This window comes from Xiphophorus couchianus, chromosome 5 (genome assembly GCF_001444195.1).
Source record: "Xiphophorus couchianus chromosome 5, X_couchianus-1.0, whole genome shotgun sequence".
Taxonomy (NCBI): Eukaryota; Metazoa; Chordata; class Actinopteri; order Cyprinodontiformes; family Poeciliidae; genus Xiphophorus; species Xiphophorus couchianus.
Window position 1 is genome coordinate 14,365,071 of NC_040232.1, and position 23,942 is coordinate 14,389,012.

Consider the following 23,942-nt stretch of genomic DNA (forward strand, 5'->3'; position numbering starts at 1 on the left):
ATTCTCCAAGTCTTTCATTTAATGGTGCAAATAACAGAAACCTATCAGCAATTGTAATTTTGCATATTTTCCATTTCCCTTCGGACCATTAAGCATACATTTAAACCCATGATTTAAGTGCATAAAGTGTTTTGGTGTTGTTTAATCCTATGAGATTCTCAAGCAATTACAAATTATTTAGGCAAACACACACAACTCAAGCCAGGCCTTTAGACCCATTTGGGTGTTGGGGTTTACTTTCCTGTTGGCAACCCAACCATGAATGTATGAAAATAAATATCATCTTAATAAAGTGCTGGATTACTTTAACATTAATGATGTTGAGGTGTGTATTATTTGAGTGAATGTCCACAGCCCAATGGTAATCCCCCACATTTTAATATATACAAGATTCCACATTTAGTCAACATGCTCAGAAAGTACCCTACTGCCATCGTGTGGCTCCACCTATACAAGGCTTATCATTTCTTTATCAAATTGTACAGTCAAAATTTCATCACATGCCATTTTTCTAATGGACTGCTTTATGCTTTTCTTTAAAAAGCCACATATGTTATCCAAATAACAAGAATAAGCTGAGGACCTTCACATGCTTGGCATATTCTCGGGTACAACTTCCTGATGCCTGAAGGTCCCATGTGCACGTATTCAAACACTTCCAAAGATTTCAGCATAAGCATGAATCCAACTGTCATGTTATTCAGGAATGAGATGGAGTCTCTGTCCCACAGAGGAACAAGTTTTGTTCTAAATATGCACAACAATCCCCTAAAAGGTGAAGATGCTGACTCAATCAAGTACGAGTAAGATTAAAGAGTAAGAGAGAAAAAAAATCTTAATATGATAGTTAAATCATTATATTGAGATAGTATCGCAATATAATGAGAGATTGTTGTTGTTTTTTATCAGTGGCGGAAACAGGCTTCCATAGGTAGCAGCAGTAAGTTGCAAAGACATTTCTCTGCACCCGGATTCTTCTTAAAATACATGGTATCATGAGGAAAAAATATTCTGTCATAAATATTTAAGCAACAATTCAATACATCAGCCAGGAAGTTAAGCCTTGGGTACATATGAATCTTCCAAATAAAAAGTGATCTTAAGCATTAAAGGTACAGTATGTAACTTTTATTTAAATATATGGGGGGCGGGGGGGGGGGTTCCATGTCATGACAGTATGTTAAACAGATAGTTGGTGAAAAGATCGATATTCTCTACCTCCTCACTGAGCTATCATTGCAGTCTGAAGAAATGGACTGCTGCGGGCCAAAAACAACCAATCACACCCAGGAGGAAAGTTTAAACGCTGTCACTAAACTTCACATATGTGCTGCTAAATGTGCTAATGGGAGAAATAACTTACCGTTACAGGAAAACCGTTTTTCCGTCGTCATTGATGGCCTTGCTAACTAGCCTAGCATTCACAACAAGATCTGCTGATAGGAAAAAGCTACAGTGGTGGTAGCATAAAACAATGAGGTGGGGGGGAGGGGTGAGCAACGCCACACGAGACAAGCGCTAAGACCCGCCTCCTGGCTCTGATTGGTTATTTCTAGTTAGCACTGGGAGCATTACGAAAAGGCAGAACATATATATATATATATATATATATATATATATATAAACATTTAATGATAAAGTGACTTAAGAACAAAGTAAATGTTTTCAATATTTGTGCAAAGCTGAAATACAGTTGAGTCAGTTATCTTGGGAGAATTGGGACAAGATTCCAGCAATATTGTGAGCAGCTTGTTGGAGAATACCAACAAGCTGCAACTGCAACCTCAGCAACTGGTCTCATGTTTTTTGCAGGTTTAATCATGAGCAGGTTCTCTGTCCATGCTGAAGAGAAGCCGCCCAATGTCATGATGCTGTCACTATTTTGTGCCACCGTGCCAATTATGCATCCAGGGTTTTCACAGAAGCTGTACTTATATGGAGAAGAACACAGCTGGACTCTTTTTTTATTTTTACTAATATTTACTTTGTGGCTAAAATGTGTTGTTTGCTCTGGACTATTTAAGGCATTAGATTTAATGGACTGAATATGAAGGAACAACAAAAGGTTTCAGATTTCTATTTGTAAAAAACAAGATGGCCTGTTATCTTTTCCCCTCCCCTGCATATTTACACACTATGTTATGTTTCCCAACAAAATACACTGAAGAATTCAGTTGCAATATGACATAATACAGAAAAATTCAAGATGTGTAAACACTTTGGCCGCTGTAGATATTCAACAAGCCCCCTGTGACCCTGCAAGCATAAGAGGGTAAAGTCAATGAATTGGTCGATGGATGAATGCAATGTAAACATATTTTGCAAGGCTATGTGAAGTTATGTAGCTGTTTATCATTATCTCAGCTCCCTCTAGTGGTACACTGCTGGTGGAACATTTGTGTGGCAGTCTCATCCCGTCTCTTCTCAGGAGAGAGAGAGAGGGAGAGAGGGGGTAGGGATTGAGAGAATGGCGGCCGTGCAATGCACCAGATGCATGGTAGAAAGGAAAGGGTTTCGGCGGGAACTTGATTCCTGGCGGCATAGACTGATACACTTCGTTGGTATGAAATCCTATCATGTTTTAGTTTTTCAAAAACAACTCAGTTGTTTTGGCTAGCTTTAGCCGCCAATAAAGAGCGCTGCTCCGACCTAAGCTGCCTTGCTAACTAGTAGCTTGCTGGTTGCTGTCGGTACTGTAGGTAGTTTATAACTGTAGCAACTAGCTTGCGTGTTAGCTCCTTTGTCCAAGCTTTGCCAGCTAGCTGTTAGCCGGTGTTTGTTTTTTTAGGCATTTCCGTGTCAGTTTTACAGCTTCACACATACATCACGGCGTGGTATAATAACATATTTGTAATGTAGTAATGACGTTTACCGTGTTTATTTACTGACACATTCATATATATCGGCTATGCTAACGTGATGCTAGGCTAAGTTTAGGTTTCAGCTAATCTTTATGGGAGGGGTTTTGTTGATATGCAGAGAAAGCTAATGTCACATAAGAAGGATAAAACCCTGTAGATGGCTCAACTTAACGACTTTTATCAATTTAGCCCCATGTTGAACCCCTTTTCGTGTTACTGCCTCGGAAATCCGGTTGTGTCAAGATTATGCTAGCTTAGTCCAAGTCAACGGTAGATACGGTTTATTGTCTGACATGAAAATAAGGACCTAACCCAATATCTGCCACTTAATCTATACGATAATATAAAGATCTTACTAACCTTTGAATATATTTATTGTTGCAATTGAGTTTTGAACAAACCGCATCGGCACGATTATAAGTTTTTTCCTAGGCCTTGTATGGATTTACGTTAACAAATAACGCGATTAGGACCGTGATTAAACGCCAGAGTATAACATTTATATTAGTGACAGTTTGTTACTTTTTGTCTTGCAGGGTTTGAAAGTATTCTGGTGGGAATTTATGGCCCAATGCTGCTGAGAGACCTTAATTTATTTGTGGGTAGGTTATTAATCCTTTATACTCAAAGTGTTTTGGTCGTTGCATTATTGCAAGCAGACTGTCAAACTGATGAGTGTGTCTGTTTTTAAACGCCCTGAAACCTTGTAGAGTACAAAGGTACCTTTTGACATTTGAAACTTGACTTAAAAATATTTCTATGTATGACTATTTTGAGGTGCCAGCTGTTTATTTTTTATTTTTTTTGGATGATGGTTCACTTAGGTTTTAAACAAACAATCTTTGACTCAGTCATGAACTAGTTGACCTGTTTACGTGTTGCAGCATTTAAAGCATAAATGTAATATTACTTGTTGTTTATTTCACAATACAAAAACAGCAGGACCTTGTCCTATGTTTGAACACCAACACATGTGCATTCCACCTATGCATTTCCTGCATTGACATATTTTCACTCAATTACACTTGTATCCAGATAACATACTGTATGTCCAATAGGCCATAGTCACTGGGGTATTGTTTTGTTTCAAAATTTTAACTCAACATTTATGCTAAATCCTATTTCCTGGATTTATTCCTACCTATAACATGTTCAGATTCCTCTGTCACTTAACCATTTTAGTTTAGCTAACGATTAATATATTGTACAGGGAAATAGGACAGCCCTTCAAAAACTGATACATATTCAGATTTTGCTGATATTCACTGAAAAAATACATGCAACTTAAAACCTGTATGCTTTATGAAAATAGTTATCAATGCTTTAAGAAATATTAGTTTTAGATGCTTATTAGGGAACATAAAATGTCCTTTATGGACAAATAAAATATATACCTAATGTATTTAACAGCTGTTTATATAGCAGATAAACAGCAGACCTTAATAAATATAAAGATTTTTAAAGCATGCTTGCAGTCATGAGTCTGACTGTAAATATATTAATGTGTCAAAATGTAACATATTTTTAGAACTTTTTTTCATTAGGTTAATGCCATAGATCTAGGAATGCGCAGGTCTTTCAGCCGATATTTTGAATATGACACCGATTTTATCCATCAGTCTTCTCTACCTCCACAAGGTTTGAAAATCAGCCACTGTCTCCTTTTGTTCTGTCATGAGAGAGAACGGAAAAAAAGTGAAATGAAATTTTAAATGAAAAGGAATCGATTATTTTGTTTAATTAATTTAGTAGTTTGGACATCAGTGCTCTAAACATTTTCATTTTATAAGACAACCTTGTGCAGTTAAAGCAAGTTTGTTTTGTTTCACAGCTATTAGTCACTGGGATTGGAACAATTAAGGTGCATTGGGATCTTATAAAACTTGACAGAGACGGCTATAAGAAAAATCGGTAGCTGTTGGAATTGGCAGGTCAAGCTGTTTTTTTTTTTTTTACTGTACTGAGACATATGAAACATTTTTGAGTATATTATAAAAGGCTATTGCTTCAAAAACAGACTGATGCTACAGATTGAAGACAGATTAGTAACAGTCACTGTGTGTTGCAAGTCAGAAAATATAATAAAATATAATAAAATGTACAACATCCACCATTGTCAGAGTTACTGTTGGACAGGAAATAATTTTGAGACACTGGAAATATGGTAGTAAACATGGGATTGACTTTGAGATCTGGGCATATGCAAAAAGCAATCAATTTAATCTGTAAAACAGCCCCACAGTCCAGAAAAGTGAATTTATTGATTAGTCATTTTTAATCAATTTAAGTGACTGTGATGGACAAGGTTTTAAGGTATCAAACTAGAGATCTACATTAGATTTTGAAATAATCTAGTGGTGGTTCCTGTCATCCCATACCAAGTTGTTATGTTACTAAGTAGGTTTTATTTAATCTTTCTCCGTAACAGTGATTATTTATAGCATTATGTCATAGCAACTGAAACGCCATGTACTTTTGAATTAGTGTAGCAGTGTGGCCTGCCAGCAGTTAAGGGAAAATTTTACTGAAAATTATACAGCTGTTGTAAAATTATGATCTGCAAGTTATGTTGAATCTCTCAGTGAATATGAAGTTTGCTTGTTGCACATTCTGCTGTTCCCAGTGTCATCTGAATTTTGCACCCACCACTTTTGTTGGGTCTCACTTTAAATCCATAGTTTAATTTCTCAATAGCTAAAAAATTGCATGTTGATTTCTGCTATGAAAGGTGAAAAGGTTGTAAACACGATGCCAAAGAAATACCCATCACTTGTTACGCAGAATGGGTCAAGCTGTATTTGAGGAAATGTAGAGTTTTTGTTATGTTTTACAGACTGTGAACCTGATGAGTTGGATGACTGGTCGGCAGAGGCAAGCCTCTCAACATGTTCGTTCTGTAATCTGCCACTGGACAAACTCAGTGTAAGGATTTTTGATGACATTGTCAAATGCACAATTTCTTACACAGTATAATATAAGATCTGAATGAAGAACCAATAAAATAACTGATTATTTTTCCTTCATGTAGGACCAAGTACCCGCAGCTGTGTCGCCTCTCTCTTCCCCTTCTGATTACTCTCCTTGTCAGACCTCAACCATCTCTGAGAGCAGCCAATCAGCACACAAGTTCCTTCAAGCTGTGTTTCACAAGAAAGGTCAGTCTATTATTGATTGTGTTCCCTGTTTTGGCCTTAAAAAAAAAGAACATGTGTGGATCTTTTTTGATGTATGCTGAGTGTGGCCAATAGAAATGAACTGAGAACCTGAAAATATCAAATAAATAAATTCTTTAAATGTGTTCCCTAGATAAAGACCAATTAGGAAAATTATTGTTGAAAACACATACATATACAGTGAACCCTCACTAAAACGCTGTTCACCTTTCACAGCCTCGCTGCTTCACTGAGATTTTTATGCAGTTTTTTTTTCACAGTGCATTGTGTTCTGCGTCCTGATTGGCTAAACAGTCTCCGCGCTTCTTCTCTACCTGTGTGCCAATAACGTTATGGTATTTAACTATACAGCTTGGCAAATTTTGGCAAATATTTTTGCCCAGAAGAAAAAAAAAGCGACAACAACTACCGATAACTATGTTCCTCTCTTGAAAAAACACATCTGCTCCACAGGCTTCAGAAGAAAAAGACACTAGAGAGCGGAATCAGGCCACAGCGTCACAGTCAGAGGAACAGTATATCACAATTTCTTCTACTGTACTTTGTAGTGATGATTACAATGATTATTTTACTGTAGTTATTTGTAAGAAAGCGTCATATTTGTTAAAACAAATGCTTAGGCCTGAAAACAGGTTTTGTTCTTTGGTTTCAATGTAGAGTATTTAATTATGCTGTATAATAATTGTAAAAAAATTAAGGTAACTACTTCGCGGATTTCGCTTATCACGGGTTCTTTTCGGAATGCAATCCCCGCGAAAAACGAGGGTTCACTGTATAGATAAATATTAGTATCAGTAATCACACTGGGGCTGTTCTGTAACCCTATGTCAGTGGAATATAATATCCTGGTTATGAGCAAAGTGAAAGTTTTTTTTAATTGTCTCTGAAGTCTAACTTTGTCTGGCTAATAAATTAGTGTAGGACAAAGCCTTAGAAATGACAGGAATAATTCAGAAACTGGCATACGCTGTTTTTTTTATGTAAAAGTCATCTTTTCTGAATTCGTGGTCTGAAGTGCAACAAGAATGTCCCCTGAAGTTGAAAATCTAACTTGGAAAGTCAGAGTTTTCCAGACAGCCCCAAGTTCAATCATTGCTGCCACACTTGGTGACAGTTGAAGATGTAACCTACCTTTTAGAAATTCTGAGCCTCTGTGTCTCATTAAATCAACAAGACGTATAATAATGTAAAACCTCTATTTGTGTACTTGTTCTTTTGTTTGGTTGCACAAAATGGAAAGGAATAAATCATTGGTTTGTATTTATATAAGTAGTGCAATAGCATCCTCTCTGCCCAAGGTCCACCTCAAACTTCAGAGGTTGTAGCTGCAGCTCTCACTACTTGTTGTAATTGCAGTACTATCAGTGCTTTCTAGTTTTGTCACCAAAGTCTCCAATAAACCAGAAAAAGTTGCAAGTCGCTTTTTTAAAAACATGTCACTGGTTGTGTCTTAAAAATGGATAAATACAGCGCCAACGTTGCTAAGTTGGAAACAATTATCCCACTTCAAACTGAAGTGTTCTTTGTCACTTTACGGTTTAACATGACAGTCTGACTCTGGACACACCACAGCAGTAGATACTAACTGTTATTATTGTGTTTAGAGTAGATACCAGTCTGAGCAGGATGAAAGGCCTAATTCTGATTGAGTCTGAAACTACCTGATTGGGCACAAATTTCTGTCTCGTCATGTTTGATATTTGAAGTGAAGTCAGCATACCTATCTTGTCTGCAAATCTCTAGCCCCAACAAAAAGTGCAACATGATGTTACTTTGTGTCAAACATGTCCCAGTGTATGCATATTGTCATGAAAGTAGTTAATGTTTGCCTAATTAAAACCAACAACAGATGCTGATGCTTCACCTAGTCTTCGTCAAAATCTGAGAAATAAGTTGAGGAAAAATTTTACTTTACTTGCTGATGTCAGCAACTCAAAAGTTGTAAAAAAAAAAAAAAAGTTAATGGTCTTGTACTTTGGATCTAGCCAGGAAAAGGTTGCGTTTATATCTGGATTTTATGTGTCCAGTAGAGAACATAAAAGGGAAGTACTTTTGCTTTTTTTGTTCATAAGAAAATGAGAGAACATTTTTAATACTCTGCACTACATCACCTTTTTAAAAGTCATTTTCTTCTTTTTTTCTTAGCTTTATTGTTTGAATATTAATGTACTGAGATATGCTTACAGGCAAATTTCTGTGTTTGTATGAGCTTCAGGTTGCGTTTACGAGCTCATCTTTGTTCCATCATACAAATTGTCAGCTGAAAGTTGAGTTGATTTTAACTTTCATCTCGATCACTTCTCTTTGTGTTTCAGATGTGACCCTGGATTGTGATCCCAAAATACCTTTAGTTGCTCATGAACTGATGAAGAAGATGATACATAAGTTTGCTGAGGAGTATGCATCCAAGTGCCTGCTCCGTACCACAACAAATGGAGTTACAAGACCCTCATCTCCGGTGCCAGAGACATCAGATGCTCCTCTGGATCTCACAGTGAACCGAACAGGTGTGAAAAGCTGTTGGAGGTTAAAATACTTTGAATCAAAATAAAGTTGACTCCGTACAGTTTTATATTTATGAAATATTTTTGCTTTTTAACAGATGGTGTGTTGGATCTCTCAAACCGGAACTCCACAAGCTCTGCAACAACATCATCCAATTCCAACGCCTCAGGGTAAGAGTTTTATTTTGCATGGATTTATTTAGTTTAAAGTTTTTGGGATATTCAAAGAGAGAAAAAATTATGAGGGAATAAGAGTAACTTGGCATGTTGGCATTTTATCAAAAAATGCCCTGGCAATAAAATATTACCAAATTGGTGCTGCTGATCTTTTCATCTTCTCGCAAGTCAATACTAAGATGGGTGCTTCAGCCTAACACTGTTGACTGACTTATAGTTTTGTAATAGCTCTTCCTTGTAAGTTATTTAGCGGGCAGCTCTTCAGCCCAAATAATTCAATTCTGTTGTTGTACGGGTTTGTAATCCTACATTGTCTTAAAAAAATATTCACATCCCTTGAGTCTTTTCACATTTTTGCTACGGTACAACCACAATCTTTATTGAATTTTAGTGTCTTTATGTGATAAAACAACTTGGAGTAGTGTAAAGTCATAAAGTGGAAGAAAAGGCGTATACAGATTTTAAAAAATGTGAGCTAATAAATAAAACTGGTAAAATTGTGATTAAAAATGCAGTGGCATCCATTTGTGCTTAGTTTCTGTTTTACTTAAATGGGATTCTAAAGTTATCCTCAGAAGACGCCACTTAGTAAATAGTCCACCTGTGTCTTAGGGCTGGGCAATAAATCAGTAATAATATATATTTTAATGTCAATAGTAAATATGATAGAATGTTCAGTAATTTCACAGAGCTCTGATTCAGAACCACAAAGCATTTTGGGGATGTAGGCAGAGGAAAGTCTTTAGCCCCTCAACTTTTCTCATGCATCTAAGCAAGATGAATGGCATTAACTAACTCACTCACTTTTTAGGTGCCTACCCAACAACCTGTTGAGTAACTTGTGGAGCAGGAGTCCACTGTGCCTCACAATTACTTAAAAATAAGAAACAATGTGAAGTGAAGGAAGAAAATGAGTGCAACAGCCTTATTTTCAATATTTAAAACAAAAAACGAATCAATAATTCTTGATATCGACTGATGTGAAGCACTTGTATCGTGATACATTTTCTAGCTACATCGTCCAGCCCTAGTATCCGATATTTAAAACAAAAAGATAATAAATAATTATTAACATTGACTGATATGAAATTTGTATATTGTGATACATTTTTCGGCCATTTTGTATAAATCTGTTCTGTGAAGGCTTCAGTAGATAGTCAAGGAACATTAGTGAACATCATGAAGACCAAGGAACACACAAAACAGTTTGGGGGTAAAGGTGAGAAGTTTAATGCTGGGTTATAACACAATATTTCAATCTGGTCTAGTAAAAATCCACAATTCAATTGAGAATTTTTGTTAAGACTCTACAATTTATGTCAACATACAGTCACAATCGCTTCTGACTTATCTTGAGCTATTTCAGTCTGTAGATTCAGCAAGCAGGTAACACAACAAAAAACTTGCAGTTAGTTTCAAAGAGAGATGGTTCCACAAACTATTGGCTCAGGGGGTACTGCATAGAAATGCACGTCCAGATTTTTATTAGCAAAGAAATTTTAAAATCTTGCCTTGTCTTCCTTTTGTTCTACAATTATGTATCGTTGTGTGTTGGTGTATCACATTAAATGAAAACAAACTACAGTGAAGTTTGGGGATGTAATTCATGGAAAATGTACAAGCGTTCAAAAGTTATGACTACTGCACGACATTGTAAAAGCTAGCTTGTATTTGATATTGATACTTTGATTCCATGGGGTTGACTCTTTTATCTCTTGAGCGGTAACGTCACAATAAAGGCTTCACCATTACCAACACCCCAGGATTGTACAATGAGACAATAAGGACATCATTGCAGTACTCCACAACGCATTTACTTCCTCTTTTAATGAACTATTTATGACCAACATGTAAAAGTCCCTGGATATCTCAAAGCTGCAGGGGTTGCATGCCATTCACAGACTGTCCCACCTGGACGTGAAGAGGCTTTGCTGCACACACAGAGTGTGTGTGACAGACAGGCAGCAGTGTGTGAAACAGACTGAGAACATACAGACATGAAGCAGTTGCAGTGATGTTACCAACACAAGGCATAAAGGAGTGGACCCCTGAGTCTTCACCCCACCCTGTCCCCTAAGCCAACCCCCATCATCACCTCCATCCTGACCCTGCTGTTTGGTCCTCCCATTCCTAGGAGGCAGCACAAGCCGAACGAGTACATTGAGAGGAGCTGGGAGCTGTCTGAGCGGTTGCTGTCCAAGGCTTTGAAGGATATCCGCTCAGGGAGGCTGCAGGAGCAGCGAGCTGCCTTGCTCTATGGGATACCCCTGCAAACCTTGCGGCAAGGTTTGGAAAGCTGGACTGACGGGAAGCTGGGTGTGCTGCATCAGCTTAAGCAAGGTGGCAGGGACTATAGGGATGAGGCAACCTCTCACAATGCGATGGCCTCAACACTGGGAGGAGAAGCCCGCCTTGTCCTGCAGAAGGTGGCAGCTTGCGCAGAACAGGCAGAAATTGGGGGAGGGGCAGAGGAGAATTCAGAATTTACTTTCCCATCGTCTACTCTCGTTTTTTATAAGCCAAGTGGGCAACAAAAGACCCTCCCCTACTGTTTGTCCCAGCTCAGGAATGCTCTTCAGCGACCAACAAGTCCACCTCCCAGTTTGGGATCTCCCACATCCCTGCGGATTCCTCAGGTTCGTTCCGTGTCGGTGTCAGCAGAGAACTGCAGCACGACTGAAGATCTCCATCAAAGTACCTCGCTAACAGAGAGTACTGCCAGTCTGTCTTTGGCATCTGCCAGACCTTTATCTTTCTTCAAACTCAGATCGCCTTTGCTGGCTCAAGGCTGTTCAGACAGCGCCAGCCAAATACCTCATCGTCTGGGACCACGCAGATCCTCACTGGATGAGCCAGAAGACGGTTGCCGGGATAAAGACAAACAACCCAGGAAAAAACGGGGAAGGTATCGGCAGTACAACCATGAGCTGATGGAGGAAGCCATCACCATGGTGATGGCTGGCCGCATGAGTGTCTCTAAAGCTCAAGGAGTTTATGGAGTGCCACACAGCACACTGGAATACAAAGTCAAAGAACGCACTGGAACTCTGAAGAACCCTCCCAAAAAGAAATCTGCTACCTTTTCTTCATCTAGTTCCAACTTGTCTGGATCCGGTACCAAGACCAATTCCAGTAACTCAGGAAGTCTTGCATTAGCTGCCGACACGAAGAGTTTTTAGACCACAGAACGCCTCAAAGTCCTCAACACTTGAACAAACCAACTCTTACAAGATAGAAGTTCTCTAGAGACTGTCAGAAATTTAACTCTTGCCTTTAAGAAACACATTGATATTAATATTCAGGTCTTTTGTGTGTCTGTGATGTGATAGTCACACTTGAGGTTGTATTTTTCTGACATGGTCCTTGGCTGTTTTTAACCAGATTTTTTTAAAAAATTGCACAGTTTTCAGGTAACTGTGGTGCTCACTGCATCTTTAGTGTACATGGACTACTAAACCAAATTCTCAAAACCACTGAAGTTAAATGAACTTTGTGAATTTTAATTGCATTCAATTATTTTTTCACAAATTCTAGTTTAGTGAAAATACCAATACCAATCTTATGCACTCTCTTTTAAATTGGGTGCTGATAATTATTTTCCACAATGCCATTTCAAACTACTGTGAAATGAAGCAGTCTGTAACAAGACGTTTCATACAAACCATGCAAAGGGTGACATTTTGTACCCATTTAGAGAACTAATGATTCTAAATAATTCTCTTTAATCTACTCAGTCTACTATAAATAAATCTTATGGTCCATTTGGACCATTTAGTGGTCCAAATGGGGATCTGAAAATAAGAAATACAGCACTGTTCTCAGAGAATAATACACAAACTAAGTTATACTTAAGAGTTATGAAACTACAAAAATCTAATAATTTTACAGTTAGTTTATTGATGTGTATTGCATGTAGAAGGTTGTGATCTGGCAAATTATTGTTATGTTTTTCAGTGGGAAAACTGGCCCTAATTGTTAGCGTTAACTCTGCTGAGGATCAGTTATGAAAAACACAGCTTTGAACCTCTGGAGCTCTGAAATAAAGTGTGACTCTCATATTTGTTTCTTAGCTGTTAGAGTATTAGGCCATTCAGGTTTATGTCAGTTCTTGGAACTCCATGGTAGTGGAGTATTGATGATTGTGATTTTCAGCTTTTTATCTCTCTGGGTTTTACCTGAGCTTCTCAAGTGACTTAGAGCCATAACAACTATTGAGGTATTTGCTAACATTGTTAAACGCCTCTGATAACAGGGAGATTATACATGACATAAAGAGTTTTATGTTCAAGAGATTAGTTTAAACCTAACTTTTGTGTGCTTTTATTTTGTGCGGGCTTGTCTGGAACATTTGTTGGAATGCTACTGTGCTGCATGTTTTACAGTGTGCACTGAGAAGCTTGGGGACACGTCGGTTCTTTGTACATGTACTGCTTGTAAACAATGTTCTTTTCTTATCAAATATTTACTTAACTCTGCTACAGTAGCTGTATTACTGCTAACCTCATACATGACTGCTGCTTAACTTTACTCGACTGTTCACCCCGCACATAGATGTGTAGCTTTGTTGAACACTTATATAAAACTAAGACTCAAAGATGCAGAGGAGAGCATGAAGCTGAAAGACAGATTAGCGTTTGTTGCATGTACAGGGCGCGTTGTCGTTGATAACTATTTGTTGGTTAGTGGAGACTACAATAGGGTTTTTCTGTGTGAAATGTCTTTCTGATCGTAACTATTTAATGCAAGGCTTAAAAGCTGCTGCTTCTGTTCATGAAAATTCTAGATGTTGGTACTTTTAATGTTTGCCTCTCAACTGGGCCCATTTTCATGAATAGTGCTATTACCAAAGCAGCATTTCAGGGTTACTCACACAAAGCTGCTGTGATTTATTTTGCTGCTATGCTAGCCTGTCTATTTCCTGTGCTCTTATACCGTCTGACCTCAACCTATTATACAGTACCTCTGAATCTCATACGTCCAGTGTCCAGTTTGGCATTGCTTGTGATGGAGCTCTTATATCTTTAAAAACATTTATGAGCTGTTTGTTTCTCATGGAAGAGAGCCTAAGTCTATAGTCATTACCAATACTTTAGTTCCTATATGTATAGAAAGCCATTTAATGGAGAAATTCAAATCTATAAGGATATTTGCCATGTTCCTTCAAAAGCTCCCCGTCTCCCAACTTTCTTTTGTTGTATATGAGTATTTTTTGTGTGATGGTCTCTACAACTTTTTTGTTAACTGTGTCTCAGGCTACACAGTATTACTTTAGGTACTCAGCGATGGCTGCTTATTGTATCAAAGGCCCTTTTCACATGTTATATATATTTAAATCAGGTAAAATGAAGATAAAATCTAGAAAATATATGTACTTAAATATCCACATGTAAAAATTGTTGAATGTTTCAGCTCACAAATGAGCTCAAGAACTCAAACACGGTTTCAGAGGTAGGGCAGTGGTTCAACTTGGGAATTTCCTAGGTGTTTAATAATGCCCATGGAAATGTTGCTTGTCCTTATTCCTCTGTAACCTCCTGGTGAATGTGGTGATGAGGTTTTTAAGTGAATGCTGCTGAACATTTTACTTATTGCCAATTTAAAATTTATTTAACTATTGTAAAGGATTTTTATTCAAATTCTTCTCAATCTAGTGACTTGTATAATGAGTTTTTCTGCTCTTTTGGTACACACGCACAGGTGCTGTAGGAAAAGGCAGGAAAAATTAGGTAATGCATTTATTTTATTTATTCCAGAAATATGTCTATATTTCTTTAAATAACCAATTAGATAGTAAATACTGAAGGACAGAGACACTTACTGAATCTATCCTCACTAGGCCCATGTTAATGTTAAAAAATTAACTGTTATAAATTATTAGTTTGAAAAAAATATTTTTATTAAATAAAAAAAACAATGAATAGGTTACATTTAAAAAATAAATAGTTGGCAAAATAAATAAAAATAAGGAATATGTAAAAGAGGTAACTAATAAAAAGTAAGTTTGAAAATAAATTGCACCATTAAACAGCAGTACTAATGATAATACTATTAAAATGACAAATAATTCATGTCACACTGATTGGAAAACTGGAAATTCTTATTTTTTTGTATATTTGGTACATCGATATTTTATTGTACTATTTATTTTTAGATTTTTTGGTAGCAGCCATCCTCCATAATTCTTCTCACTGTTCTCACTTTTCACTTTTTTGTATGTTACATACTTGGTAAATTAGAGGTAAATACCTGTATTTTACCAGGTCTGTACTTTTGGGATGAAGGTTTTACAAACATACATTTTAGGTAATTTGGAGAACACTGTTTCAGCTTAATGAAGCCTTCAGATTAAATAAAACTGCATATGAGAAAAGGGCTGACCGATCAAATTATAACCAAGTCCAATTTCCCACAAACAAATGAGAACACAGTAATGTTTTAATGCAAAAGGCTAATTGCAATACGTTGTGCATAGACATTAGGGTTCTTAGGTGAAGGGTTATTTTTGTTTGAACTGTTTGCAAATCAGTAAAGCAACTTCACATTAATCTTATATTCATGCATTAATCAACTATTGCACTATAATTTATTTATTCTTTTGTAGAATCCTGTATTGTTGTGGTATGCATTGTTATTTATGAATTGTGATGTGTAACTGTGATTTTAGGCTTGACTGTAGATGTTTTTAATTTACGACGGGGCGCTTTCATCCAGTGTGATGTGTAATGCTACAAGTGCATGAATGCTTTTGAACTTATATTATTTCACTCCAGAACTGACAGAATTTCCTCATTGTTGTGTTTTTGTATTTATGTTTCTATAAAATAATTTAAGTGGGATTTAGAAATTACCTTGATTATTATAACTCAACAAGAACACTACAGAATGTAATTTTATATTTTGTAAAGTTTGTCCCTGACAAGGTCTAGACCCAGAAAGTACTTAACTATCAGGTAGAAAAAATGTATTCTCTAACACTCTATTAAAGTTAATGTTGCTGAATATTTGATTTTTATTGGAAAACATCTGTAACTGTTGGCTGTTTTGAACAATAGGTGACATTTTGAAACTGTTACTTTGTTGGCAGAAATGTTAATACAAACATACTGTTGCCATACAATGTGAAAATGCCTTTGAGCGCTTCTACAATCGTTCCTTTTGCTTTCAGCAGAACATCTCGGTCACCTTCAGCAGCTGATAAATAAAACAGTTCTCCACATCAATCAGTAACTTGTACTGGCTTTAATTCCAAATATGTTTGTAGTACACTATATTTTGACATGGACAGCTGTTCTTACTGTCTATGAGGAACTGCCTATGTGGTGCAATAAAATGGCAGCTTTACATGGTGCTTACCTAAAATGTTTTAGTCTTAGCAGCATCATTTTTTGTTCATCAAAAAACCTTACCGGCAAAAAATTTGATAATAAAAAAGCAGAAATATACTTCCTGTCAAGGGAGATGATTTAATGACATAGCTGCTAGCCACCAATTGGAAAAATATGGAATAATTGAAAATACCAGTTTGTCACTTCAGCCTGGCTTCACTGAGAGAACCACAGTTTCATATCTAGACATGTAAAACAACTTCATTAAATCTCCAGCTCATCTAATTTTATGAGTAATTGTTCTTAAATAAATAGTTTTCATAAAATTAGAATCTATATAACTCCAAAAATGAGAGAATCTTTTGGAGGGAGGGGGGGATAATTACATGGCACAAGTAATTTTCACTGGTATAGAACTAGCTCTCCATAAATTAAATGTGAAATATAAATAAATACTAATATTCACAATTTAAGAAAAAAAGATATCACCGGTATTCTTACCACCAATAATGTTTTTATATATTTTCTGATAACTTTCTGCTCTTGCCGGGTTGTCTGGAGTTATGGCTTCTCCTCTGTGTAGGCGGCTGAATTGACATGGTTTGTTTATTTTTGTCCAGTTAGAGCAATCTTTTAAGGTATAAAGTTGAAAATCAGCAAAAACAAAGCAATATTATTTCACTTTCTGTTTTATACTTTTATTTCACCCTAGAAGTTGCACGTATCCCCATTCATACTATATTGTCTACTTTGGTTAAGCCACAGGTCGCTCCCATGTTGCCTTCCTACACATTTAGCACTGCAGTATACATAATCTTAACAGCAGTTAACCATCAACTTGCCACATACTATATGATCATGTTGAAACATCTCTCCACGTAAACATTTGCACATCATGTACACCATACATACGCAGCAATAGTGTCAGTTCACAGTAAATGTTATCCCAAGTCTGTATAAACAGCTCTGTACAGAAATACATAGTCAGATCAATCCAATCATAAAGACAGATTCAAATTCAACCCTAAGTCAAAGTCAGTTTATCATGGTAGGTCTTACTGTTTCTATCTCTATTTATAGTTGGTGACAGTTGTGCTGAAATTCTTTGTGAACAATTATTTGCTGACTTATGTTTGTTTCGGTATATCCCTCTAAATGAAGGTTTTGCATTTTTATCTTTAGTTCCTGGCTGCCATCTGTTACAGAAGAAGGGGGAGTTGTGGGACAACGAGGGACTACGTTACACCAACATTCTGCTTTGGATGCCGTTCTACGTTCTCTCTGCCCACCACACCAGTCCTTACTCTACCAAATCCTTAAACTAGCTCATCAGGAAAAATTGCTTTCATTTCACAGATCAGTTAGTCAGGCTGAGTTTCACTGCTGTCACTGTGGCGTAAACCCACAAGTTGATATAAAACCCCATTCAGTCTTTTTAAATGAATGTAACACCCATCACTACAGGTTCTACTGCCCTTCAGGTGATTGTAGTCATCAAAGTCGTTGCAGTTTCCCATACCATCTGGGGGACTCTGAATCTTATGGCAGCCTTCATCACCATTCTTTCAAAGACTGTAACAGTGACAGTCAGCAGGGCTCAAGCTCTGACTGTGTGCAGAGGTGCAGGACAGAAAAGTGTCCAGCTCCATGCTCTGAGACATTACACTGTAATTCCAGCCAGAGCCATGCAGCAGGCTGTGTAAACATGCTGATGTCAAATGTCTCGTCTACACTGTTATCACAGCCCCCGCTGTGTACTTCCTCCTCTAGATTATGCAGGTCTGTATTTAATAAGAAACACCTGTCTTGCTCCTGTTCTTGTTGTCAACCCCATATCTGTCTGACACCTGTCAGAATCAGAGAAGAAACGGGTTTTGGAGATGGGGATAGCACTTGTACTGTCCTGAACAGAGAGCGTAGTCCTTCTCCTCCTCGTCTTTCTCCTATTCCCCAAGATATCAGTAATAAAATGGATGAAAAGCCACCATCACTTTCCTATCACACTCAGGGGAAGGAAGCTGACCTTACAGGTAAAAACAGTCAGAGGAGTGCTTGCCACATGGCAGGTGTAGATGCATCCAGAGACGCTGAGCTGCAGTATAAGACTGTAGGACATAATCAGGCAGAACAGAATCTGGGGGGAAGTTCGCTGCAGGATATTGTAAGACGTGTCACTCGGAATCTGGACACCATCACAGCAGACCCTACTCTGGTCTCTACAACAGCTCTTTATGTTTCTGAGGACCAGTCCCCAGATGCCTCAACCAGCCAGCCATTCCATGCTGATGCCCAGCTGACTGAAATCATCACCACAGTGCTCCACACAGGCAGTGCTAGTGACTACAATCTTAATGAGCTGTTTAACCAGCATCATAACAAAGAGCCAAAGTCACCTAACACCCGCTCTCGTCGGCGGCAGGCAATTCAGGTCGCTACTGCAACTCCTGCTGACGATGCATGTGCCAGAAGGAATGCCTTAGCAATAAAAAGGGAGTTGGCCATGCTTGATCTGTCATACAGTCAGAGTATGGGGACACAAGCTAAAAAAGCAAGACCGAAAGCAAAAAACATGTCTGTACCTACTTCTGTCACTTCCCTAGACTCAGATCTAATTAAAGAAGCTTGTGTAAGAGAGACAGAAGCAAGGGTGGAACTTGGAAAGAATCTAGATCTAGGGGTTAATGAGGGAACACCATGCATAATTTCTGTTGAAAGTGACAGGGACAAAGCTAAGGAAGATGTGAAGGCAGTGATGGTAACAGATGAACTTGAGACTGAACAGGAAAAGAGAGAAGGAATAACATGTTTTGGCAAAGGCGAGCTTACCATTTCTAATATTAGACATGTCCCTGAGCTGCTGAACACACGTGGAAAGCAAGTTCTAAAAGGTGACCATGCAGTGCAAGCACAGACAGTATCGATGACTCCCATTTCTACTGACTATAATGAAGGGTGTGGGTGGAGCCAAGAAGAAGCCATATTAGTTCAAAACTATGATACAGACAGCACACCAGATAAAGGTACTCATAGTTCAATGAATGAGGGGCAGACATGTAAGTCACATCAGTCCAGGGGAATAAGAAAGTCTGTGAGGAATATAGTCCCTCCACAGCGGCTTTCTTCCTACATCACATGGCATACTCCTATTTCTCATGCCTCATCTGTTGAAACTGACATCACCCTGGCAAAATTAGACAGTAAAACCCCTCCGTACCCACAGGAACACAAAGGGAACCTGACTTTTGAGCCTACACCTAAGGAACCATTTGAACCAGCACGTAAACAGTCAGAGGGTAAATGTCAGATCTTACAGAAAACTGAGGCCATTGAAAAGGGGAGTTCTCAAAAAGAGAGCCCTGAAAAAGAAACTGATAGCAGTGATAGTTCTGCATATGGAAGGCTCCGGCCATCTACAAGAAGACTAAAAGCTTTGAAGATGCTCCAAAATACAATAAATGTTAGCAGCCCACCTAGCCCCAAAATTCAGTACATCAGCCCAATAAAGCTCATGTATGTATCCCAAGTGAAGGATAATGAAGGAGTTAAGTATAGTCTTAAGTCGGCAGGTTCCGGTTCTAGTTTACAAGCAGAGGAGGCATTTGACCCATGTGTAGAGTCTTCATGGGCAGGGACACCTCAGAAGCACAAAAGCCAAAGCAAGGAGAATGCAGTATCACCTGCAAAGAAGAGTCCTTCACCAGCAAAAGCAGTTACCTCACATGAATCACCTACATCGTCACTGGCCAAATCAGCAACTTGTCAGTCTTCACCTAGGTCAGCTGCCTCTTCACCTAAAAGAAGTGCAAGAACAAGTGATGGTACTCCATCCAAACGTTTGTCTGAAACTGAGAACCAGCGATCACCACGCGAGTCGGTGTCCCTCGCTGAAACCACTCCTCCAAAACGACGTCCAGGCCGACCAAGAAAGCTAGGACCCCAGCTCGAGCAAAAAGTGAAGAGGCCCATTGGCCGTCCACGAAAACAGAAAGATTCAGATGCTGTATTGGAGTCTAAGTCACTAAATGGAAAAAGTTCCAAAACTGATGCTGAAGACGATGTCACCAAGAACCTTAAAATAACAGTTGTGTATGGTCGTTCAAGAAGAAACAAACGAGTGGTGTCTGAGAGTTTTGACCAGCTCCAAACAGATTTCAACAATACTGGCCATGCAGTGGATCTTAAAAGTGACTTGGGCTTTTCATTACACTGCTCAACAAGGACCTCGTGCATCATTAAATCATCCCCAGAAGAATTTAGTTTTATTAGAACTGCAAAAGAGCCCCCAACTCAGTCTATCAGTAGCATTAAAAGTCAGGTGCCTCTTGAATCTGCGCCCTTGAGAAAACCAGGCAGACCTGCAAAAATTAAGATCTCTGGAATTTCAGTCACTGTTACTTCTGCGTCACCTCGGCGTCGCCAAATTCAGATAAATAGAGAGACCCGGATATCACCTAAAGCGAAACCTCCAAAGAAAGCACTCCTATTAGAGTCTGAAAAAGAGCCTTGCATAGGCAGCAGTACAATTAAAAGTAATTCAACGGAGGTGGTGGAAGCAAAGAATAGAAATAAATGTGAACTGCCAAATCAGACTATACCATTAAGGCACTCAAAAAGGGAGAGGAAACCCTCAATACACCTCGTGCATGCTGTTGCTACCTCTACATTTAGGACATACAATTGCAGTCATGCTCTGTTGAGGCGCTCCAAGAAGCTTCTAATAAACAAGGCGAGCAGTGAAAGGAGACAGGAGGATCAACAAGCGAGTGCAGAAACTCAGACACTAAAACGACAGCCTTCTAGAAAAGAACGAGAAAGCATCACTCAAGATCTGAGCAAAGTGGCAAAGGTTTCACTAGAATCGATCTTTAGCCCAAGAGAGACGGTACGGTGGTGGGCGGCATCAGCTAAGGAGAAGACAATGAGCCAGGAGCTTGCCAGACGGATAAGAGTCATCTCTGACACGTGGGTCACTGATTCTCCTGATGACCAAGACAAAGAAGTGGTCCATAATTCTAATCCAGACACGATGGGAAACAGTCCAGTAACCAGAAAGTCGAAAAAGTCCTCTGCGGTCCGAACACTGTTTGATTGTTCACCCAACAAACCAAGGTCTTGCAGTATGCAGCAGATCTGCTCCTGGTTTATGCAGTCCACCGAGACACAATCTTTGGCTATTGTCAAGAAGGCAAGCTCACGTAATCCATTTGAAATCATGCACTTCCCTCGTTCTACCAATAATAAAAATGTTCGCCACAGTCCGCAGGCAGAGCGACTCCGCAAGCATATCAAAAAGTTTCCAAAGGCTGTGCCAAAAAGTCCTCTACAGCATCAGCTGGCTATGCTACAACTGAGGAAAAAGAAAAAGGCTCATCAGATACGTCGACGACTGTTTGCTTCCAGACTGGCAGTGGGCAAACACAATCGAGGTGTCATGTGGTGGAGATTTAGCTTGTCTGCTCAGTTTCAGGCCACTTTGTTTAGAGTGAGGAGAAGGTTTTTTACTTTGAGGGAAAGGGAGAGGTGGCAATCGCGGAAAAGTAAAAAGAAAAGCAAAAGAAAAATGGTCTCCTCAAACAGGCCAATAGCAAATGTTCTTCAACTGAATCATCATAAAGCATTACGCAGATCAGCAAAACAGCTATCTGACTCTCTTCAGGAAAGTTCTCCCACCTGCTCTGTCGATCAAACTCTGAAACATGCTGATATCCACAAAGAGCAGAAGCTCTCTTCAAAAGCCTGGAGTCCCGAGAAGCTGAAAGAATGTCGTGTGTTTCTGAGGAAGATCAACTCTCCAGACAACGAGTCAACCGAGGAGGAGGGGGACTCTTGCACTGTGACACTGGATAATGGCTCGCCTTCTACGGACTTCTTTGAAGGAAACGAGAAGGACCTGGAAGGAGTTGCTAAAACTGTGAGAAATGGAGGAAAAAGGAGCTTGAACAAGAGGACTTGCTCAAGATTGCGGCCCGATTGTGCACCCAAAACCGTCCCAAATGGGAAACAGAGGGGTAAACGCAATCAATCTGAGGTAACATCCCCTGAAATACCACAACCACCACCAGCGAAAGTGTTGAGACAATCGCGAATGAGGGGCCTGACCGGGCCAAGATGGTGCGACTATGTTATTGGTAACTACCCTTTTCCTATTCCTTCAATTTGAAGACATTAAAATTGAATAATTACAATGAAGCCTGTCAAATTAAAATTATGTCTTTATGCCAGGAACCTAAATGAAGCAAGGGCTCCTCCTCTTTCTGGGATGAGGCTGCAGTTTAACCTGGTGCCTTTGGATGTTGAGCTGACCACGTGGACTGACTGCCTCACTATGGTTCAGTCTTACACTCAGCAGCTATGTAGCAGTCTAACTTAAAAAAAAAAGCTTGATGTTGCACTATTGTTATCCATGGACATGTATGTGCTTCTTTTCTCTGATCGTGTATGTTAGAGCATTACTCATTACTTTCAAGAGTTTTAATAGGTTGAATATTTATAAAGTGAAACCTTGTTAGGAAAGACGGAGCTCGACTGCATCAACGCAGCACCGTCAGCTCCACCCCACATGAAGGTCAACACCACTTCTGTTCTTTCAGTTTGCAATTTTGCTATTTAAAAATCACTCCTGTTCTAAAATCTGTTAAATATATACTTTTTATATTTATAACAGCTCTTATTTTAGCACTCTTAAAATACAAACTTTAATTTGTTTTTGATCACATCGAAGATAAATCATTGAAATACTTTAACAATGTTTGTCTAATCCAAGCCTTTGGTTTATTTTCACTTAGCAGACCACAAAAATACTTTTAATGAAGGAATGGTCTTTGGTGAATTGTAACTGAATCGACACTTTATGTCCCTTTTAGGTAAGCTAGTAATTTGTCTCCCCAACTAAAAGCATTTTAATTTTTTTGTTTTTACACCTGCAAGTGACTACATGCTCTTTGTTGTGTCCCACCAAGCAGTTGTAGGACATAAGCTTTGATTTCTCTGTCCATTCGTGGTTAGTCGTAATCTAGTAATCTGTCTCGTTTTCACCTCCAGCATTCACATAGTTGCTGCCAGATGTACTTCTTGCACTATTCCACGTGAGATTATTAATCCCACTATACAGGCTCCTCCTCCCATGTTTTGCACAGCCCGTGTCCCACCCCCAGGTCCTACTGTAAACTTAGAAACTCTCTTTGGTGCAATACAAAGCCAGATGATTTATCATTATTTAGAAATTATTTTATTGCTGACAGACAAATGGATGTACCCAGTTACCATTGGCCTGGGATGTTATTCACCTTTGTCCATTGACATGGAATGAGATTTTAACCCATTAAAACATGTCAGGACTCTTGCAGTCACCAATGTCCTCACACTTCAACATTTAATGGGTTAAAACAGATCGCTCTGCTTTTCTCTCTTCAAAGAAGCAGGAAAGTAACAAAAACTATTTTTTTCCACCATAGCATTAAATCATATTCTACTTCTAGCATTATTTACAGTATATGAACAGATGGGAGATGTTACCTCTTCTCTAGTGTTTTTTTTGTTTTTTTTTCTTAAGATGCCTACCTCCACTGGGGCTGTGCTAAGCCTACTGCTGTTTAGCTTACTGGTCATAGATGAGGCTGGAGAATTGATTGACCAACACTAATCTGGGATCAGTTTGCTTTTCCTGCCATCTAAGAGCACATAGGTCAAAACGTAACCATAGTGAGTATTATGACTGACTACACATTTGCATAGATTTGTCACTGGTTGCATTATCATAAGGGAGGTTTGTAAGGCTCGGTCTTGTGGTGAATAACCCTGGTGCTCTGTTGTACGTGTTTTTTAAGTGTTTTTATACAGTGCGTTACAGATGCATCAGAGGTGTCTGTAACTGGATCAATAAAGTCTTTTCCAGTAAATCTT

At 38.6% G+C, this 23,942-nt stretch overlaps 1 protein-coding gene across 2 annotated transcripts; it reads left to right on the top strand.

Annotated features, from left to right (window-relative positions):
• Positions 1 to 2,421: 2,421 nt before the first annotated feature.
• On the top strand, positions 2,422 to 23,938 carry lcorl (ligand dependent nuclear receptor corepressor-like). 2 transcript variants are annotated; one of them, XM_028017229.1, is made up of 8 exons: positions 2,423 to 2,561; positions 3,398 to 3,463; positions 5,695 to 5,783; positions 5,890 to 6,016; positions 8,350 to 8,541; positions 8,637 to 8,709; positions 17,223 to 22,168; positions 22,263 to 23,938. In XM_028017229.1, the coding sequence occupies exons 1-8, from the start codon at positions 2,468 to 2,470 to the stop codon at positions 22,268 to 22,270; spliced, it is 5,595 nt and encodes a 1,864-aa protein (XP_027873030.1). In that variant the 5' UTR covers positions 2,423 to 2,467; the 3' UTR covers positions 22,271 to 23,938. The 2 variants fall into 2 exon arrangements, with proteins under 2 accessions (XP_027873031.1, XP_027873030.1); XM_028017230.1 differs by lacking the exons at positions 17,223 to 22,168; positions 22,263 to 23,938 and adding an exon at positions 10,850 to 16,077 and having other exon boundaries at positions 2,422 to 2,561.
• The last annotated feature ends 4 nt before the right edge of the window (positions 23,939 to 23,942 follow it).

Bases quoted from the DNA above. Each gene is read 5' to 3' on its own strand.
- lcorl (XM_028017229.1), top strand. From the start codon at position 2,468: ATGGCGGCCGTGCAATGCACCAGATGCATGGTAGAAAGGAAAGGGTTT. The intron at 2,562-3,397 runs GTATGAAATCCT...TTTGTCTTGCAG, and splicing joins TAGACTGATACACTTCGTTG to GGTTTGAAAGTATTCTGGTG. The intron at 8,542-8,636 runs GTGTGAAAAGCT...GCTTTTTAACAG, and splicing joins TCTCACAGTGAACCGAACAG to ATGGTGTGTTGGATCTCTCA.